Source organism: Cibotium barometz, chromosome 21, assembly GCF_041138505.1.
Source record: "Cibotium barometz isolate CiBa-2024 chromosome 21, ASM4113850v1, whole genome shotgun sequence".
In the NCBI taxonomy this organism is placed as follows: Eukaryota; Viridiplantae; Streptophyta; class Polypodiopsida; order Cyatheales; family Cibotiaceae; genus Cibotium; species Cibotium barometz.
This window is the reverse complement of record NC_141066.1, coordinates 56,057,900-56,063,426: the sequence shown is the minus strand read 5'-3', so window position 1 is coordinate 56,063,426 and position 5,527 is coordinate 56,057,900. Positions and strand designations below refer to the sequence as shown.

The following is a 5,527-nucleotide window of genomic DNA, read 5'->3' as shown; positions in this document are numbered from 1 at the left end:
ACTGCATATGCTCATTTGATGTAATTGAGCTGTGTGAATGCCTGGCTCCTTGACAACCATGTAGCATGCTACGACACTTACCCAATATTACAGGATGGGTGGTAGACCATCACGTTACTGATATAGGAACCACAACTCATTTTTGTGGGATTCCAATGCACTAGATGGGTAAGGAGTGCCCTAACCTTTAGCGTACCCACAAGTTCAAGCGGGTGCATGCCCCCCTACCCCCCCTCCACCCCAAACCGACACCCTCACACACACACACACACACACACACACACAAACCGATTTTACTTAAATTGAGCATGATATATTATCAGCACATGGCTACAAAAGTGCACATGCAGCTAGCATCTGATAATAGGCAGAACAAAGTCCCTGGGGTTAAGGCCAGCTTAGGGCACTGCAGGAGTAAAGGTCCCCCAGTGACCAAGGCCAAAGAGACTGTAGGAGTACCATGGACTAGGGGTACAATAATAGGATCAAGTCACAATTCAACCTGCAGGCTAAACAGATTAATGACCGCTAGAGCCCCCACAAACTGTGAAAAACTACAATAGTTAGAGAAAACATGAGATAAAACTCACCATGTATGATACCAACAAACACAGCAAATGGTAATTATGAAACAGATTACTAGAGGCCCCAAAAACTGTGAAAAAACTACAACAGGAGATAAAACTCGCCATGTATGATATCAACAAACACAAGATCTCACAGCATATAGTGATTACAAAGTAAACGTGGAATTGATGGTTCTTATTCAACATTTAGATCTACTATGCTGTTGTTTAACTACAATCACACAACGTCTATTTCTCTATCAGCTTGATTATTGATATTATCCAAACCTCCATCAGATTACAGGGCTTTTAGGATATCCTCAGCTCCGCTACTCGTGAAAGAGCCCCCTTCTTCCAAGTGAAGCACTTTTACGACGCCGTCCTCTGAGAGGAGGGAGTATCGCCTTGAACGAACACCGAGGCCAACGGGCTTATCACTGAGGTCGAGAGTAACCCCGATGGCGCTGGTGAAGGCGAGGTTCCCATCTGAGAGCAGTAAGACCTTATCACCGACACCGATGCTGTCGCCCCATGCACGCATGACGAAGACATCATTGACAGATATGCATGCAATGGTGTCCACCCCCTTGGCACGGAGCTCATCAGCTTTCTGCACAAACCCAGGCAGATGCTTCTGGGAGCATGTGGGAGTGAAAGCCCCCGGTACCGCAAAGAGTACAGTCTTCTTCCCCTTGGTGAGATCGGCCACGCTGACCGTCTGGACTTGGCCCTCCTTGTCGAGGTAAGCGAATGTGGCATCAGGCAGCTTGTCACCCACAGCGATGGGGGCAGCTGCGACCGCGGCAGTACTTGCAGCAGACGCAGGGATCAGCATAGCCATTGGAGACCTGGAAGGCATGGTCCTGCGCAGTGTGCAAGGAGGGTAGACCTTTGCCTCAAGAGGACGGCAGGCCAATGCTTGGGAAGACGCAAAGCCCAAGGACTTGTTCGTGAAGGCCAAGGGTACATATCTTGGCAGCAGACCAGTAGCTGCAAGAGGGCCAACCATTGCCTTCACCATTGTCATCTTCGTTCTTCTCTACACAGACAGGCCCAAATTTACCTGCGTGAGCTGAGCAAACCCTACAAGAATATACCCCTTGTTAAAGCCGCGTTCACACCCGGCCGGACTATGGACTGTGGACCCGCTCGCCTGATGTTCTAATTTATTTCATTTTGAAAAGCTTAAAAAATTTGTCCAATTTTTTTATTGCAGCTCCTTGCACTTGGGGCACCAGCGTTGATCCTATTGTTCCTCTTACATGTCCTTGCTGTGAGACGCATCATTATCATCCTTGTCCTTGGTAGTGTCGTTTTCCTCTTCCTTTATATCAAGCACTAGCTTCCATGTATTCATGGATCGATAAAATTCGTGGGCCTCCTTGTATTCATCATCCAAGATACCTTGGGGGTAGGCCACTGAGGTGGCCGTTTGCTGGTGCTCATGAGTTACATGTAGTTGCTTCCAACGGATCTTATGATACAAAACTAGGATGCCATTGGGTTTGTAGACAATGTTGGCCTCCACGATGAGATGGTTGTAGGGCCTCATCCCCACTGCATGCCGACCATGTGTGTGCATCCATTGATGGCTCTGTTAATGATGTCTATAGAGGTTGCATATGGGCATAGCTCATCGAGAACAAAGAGATCAATGTAGTCCCCCTCATCTAAGCAGTCGGAGAAGTTAAGGACTCTGCACAAAGAGATCAATGTAGCCCCCCTTGTCCAAGCAGTCCGAGAAGTTAAGGACTCTACACCATGATCAAAGGTTGAGGCAAAGGACATGGTGAGGGAAATGGAAGATGTTGGAGGGCTCGATGAAAGAGATTGTGTTTTGGAGGAAGAGCATGGCAAGGGTGGTATGGGAAGCATAAGGCACTTTGGAGAGGATTGTGTGAAATGTGGATGTGGTGATCTCTATTGAGAAAAGCAATGTGTGAGGGTGCAACATGAATAGAGCAAGGGAAGGAGCATGCACATTAAAAAAGGATAGACTAAGGGTACATCAGCAAAGGTTGATTTGTATGGTCATTTGTAAAGGGCAAAGTCAAAGGTCAAAAAGGTGGCACATGGAAAGTGTAAGGAAGCACATGTAGTATGAGCATTTATGGGCACATGGTTGGCACTAGGGTACACATAAAGCATGGGTTGGAGCCCTTCCCAAGGCTGTAAATATAGGTGTATGGAACTTGATTATTGTAAGGGGATTATGTGTTTGCCTTGAGTCTATTGCCTTGATTAGTAGTGTCCTTAATTAAATGATTAATTGTCATATTCTTAATGATGATTTCTATCACTCGCTTTGAGCCTCCTTGGATCCACATTCATAACATGGTATAGAGCTAGGTGTTAGGAGGTAATAAGGAGATATTCTTAGCATGTGATTGGAAGCCTTTATTAACTAAGTAATAAGGGTTAGCGCCTTCATTAGGAAGATACCAAATTTTTCTTCTAGAGTTTTGGTTTTCCTTATTTTTATTAGGATTGAGAGGGGGGAGCAACAACAGGGTCCGGCTGCAAGGTTCTCTCTGCCTGTGGAGGTAGCTAGTTACGAGCCAAGTAAGTGGGATAAAGGAGCAAACCTCCATACAGCAAGCATGACAATAGTAGAGAAGGGCATGGCACCTAGAGCAACAGACGACAGCTCGAGCAGCAATAAGTTGAGAAGAAAGGAAGCACGCGATCACTATTCAACGAACTTTCGGCAAAACGAGTCGTGTCCAAAACTGTATCAAGCGAAAGCAACATGTTTGCTTTTTAGGAGCAAGACCAACGAGGCTATCGAGAGAAGAGGGGTAAGGAGGCGGAGGCACAGCCTCGTGACCTCCGAAGCTTGATTGTTGCTGCCCATTACAAATCCAGAGAGTTTAAACAAGTAGGGGCAGAATAGACATGTTCTTGAACCAAACTGGGAGGCGAGACGATCCACACCCTTTTTTGAAGCTTGACTCCTGAGCCCCAATGCACAAGAGAAGAGAGAGCAAAGCGCAAGTTGTCTGCTTAAGGAAGCTCAGGATTTATGAGGAAACCGATCAAAGAAGTGTTAAGTTTTACGCCGCATGAGAAGTGCATCATAGAGCTACTGAAGGTGCTATAGCAGAGGGCCACAAGGAGGAGGCGGTAACAAAACTGGCCACGACTTGCAGTAGCACGACGAGAAAAACAGTTGTCACAAAGGAAGAACAAGCGGTAGAAATGACTAGATAAGGTTTCAAATTTAAAAAATATATAAAACCAAAAAAAAGCGCTAGGTTTTGTAAACCTTGGTGCAAAGGAGGAGTTTTCTAAGACCTTGTTCAGGTGCATTCCAAATGAGTTGTCCACATGGCCATGATGTGATAAGCATTACATATAGCATTCATGTTATAATACATATAGCATTCATGCATCATCAAGAGGAGTTCTGATTAATAATTTACCATCAAGAAAAAACTTTTTTGTAGAAGAAGAAGTAAAGGACCAATCACAAGCATCAAGGGCCACTATTAACAAAGTTACCAAAAACATTGAAATGCCGCCAATATGAGCAGGCAAATTTATGACCAAGAATTGGAAAATATGTAACCCTTGATAAAAACACGGTCAAATAAGCACGCACGTAGTAAGTGTGTGAGGATAAAGAAAGAGCTCTTGAGAAAGAAATGGACAAGAGCCATTAAGTCATCCACAAGAAAAAGGAACAAGCTAAAATCCTTTGAGTCCAAGGTGGAGAACAAGCCAAAGAGGCCAACAAAATGAAGGGCACCAAGGGTGCTAGTAAAGAAATGGCATGGCTCCTAACCCCGGGTTGTAACCCCACTCTCCCGGTATATAAAGTGTCAAGACAAAGCCAAAATTGTAGCTCACAGAGTATCCTAGATGGATCACTCCAACCATATGAGTATAGAGTGTAGGTCAGGTCAATACATTTTAGGTGGACGCTCATCACATTGAGAGGAGGTGTCGAGGAACACAATGTGTGAGGGTGCAACATGAATAGAGCAAGGGAAGGAGCATGCACATTAGAAAAGGATAGACTAAGGGTACATTGGCAAAGGTTGATTTGTATGGTAATTTGTAAAAGGTGAAGTCAAAGATCAAAAAGGTAGCGCATGGAAAGTGCAAGGAGGCACATGTAGGTGCACACAAAGCATGGATTGGAGCCCTTCCCAAGGCTATAAATATGGGTGTATGGAACTTGATTATCGTAAAGAGATTATGTGTTTGCCTTGATTAGTAGTGTCCTTAATTAAATGATTAATTGACATATTCTTAAAATGATGACTTCTGTCACTTGCTTTGAGCCTCCTTAGATCCACATTTGTAACAATCTCTTCGTCGATGAAGATGTGTTGTTGGAGGAGCTAGAGGCTTTTCTTGTGCTAGAGCTCGAGGAAGCTAGAGGATTGTTGGAGGAGCTAGAGGCTTTGGTGTGCTAGAGGCTCGAGGATGTTAGAGGTGGTGGGGAGGGATGGCGCATCCATTAGGATGTCGACCTTCTTTGCGACTTGCTCTTATTGTGGCATGGCTATCATTTCTGTAATTTGTTGTTCTAGTTGAGCAATGATTTGATCCTTTGCTTTGATGGCCCTCTAGAAATCCTTCCACTACTTGTGTTGGAAATCAAGCATTATCCAAGTACAAATGCATACAATTATCTAAGTACAAATGCATAGCATGTGACCAACATCTTGTAAATGATAGTATGTAAAAGCATAAAATTAACTAGCATCTACCCTTGCATGAATCTAGGCCACGATGCATTGATGAAGGGAGTTGGAGAGATCATGGACGCCTAATCAAGCACCTAATCACAAATCGTGTGCTCTATCACTCCAATCATCTCATTCTACGGTTTTCAAGCTTAATGCGATAATTTTTATATACATTTATGAGCCCCCGTAGCTTCTCTATTTGATCGTACTTCACTGCTAAGGGCCACAAACCCTACAGCGGTGGTATCAGAGCCATCAAGGTCC

General features: G+C 44.5%; 1 protein-coding gene across 1 annotated transcript; it reads right to left on the bottom strand.

Moving 5' to 3' along the window:
* Positions 1 to 674: 674 nt before the first annotated feature.
* Positions 675 to 1,666, bottom strand: LOC147627395 (peroxiredoxin-2E-1, chloroplastic-like). The gene has a single exon (XM_086816040.1). It carries the CDS (start codon positions 1,591 to 1,593, stop codon positions 865 to 867), a length of 729 nt encoding a protein of 242 aa, XP_086672166.1. The 5' UTR covers positions 1,594 to 1,666; the 3' UTR covers positions 675 to 864.
* Positions 1,667 to 5,527: the final 3,861 nt, after the last annotated feature.

What these genes read in the sequence shown, in the direction of transcription:
- LOC147627395 (XM_086816040.1), bottom strand. Translation starts at nt 1,593, where the DNA reads ATGACAATGGTGAAGGCAATGGTTGGCCCTCTTGCAGCTACTGGTCTG.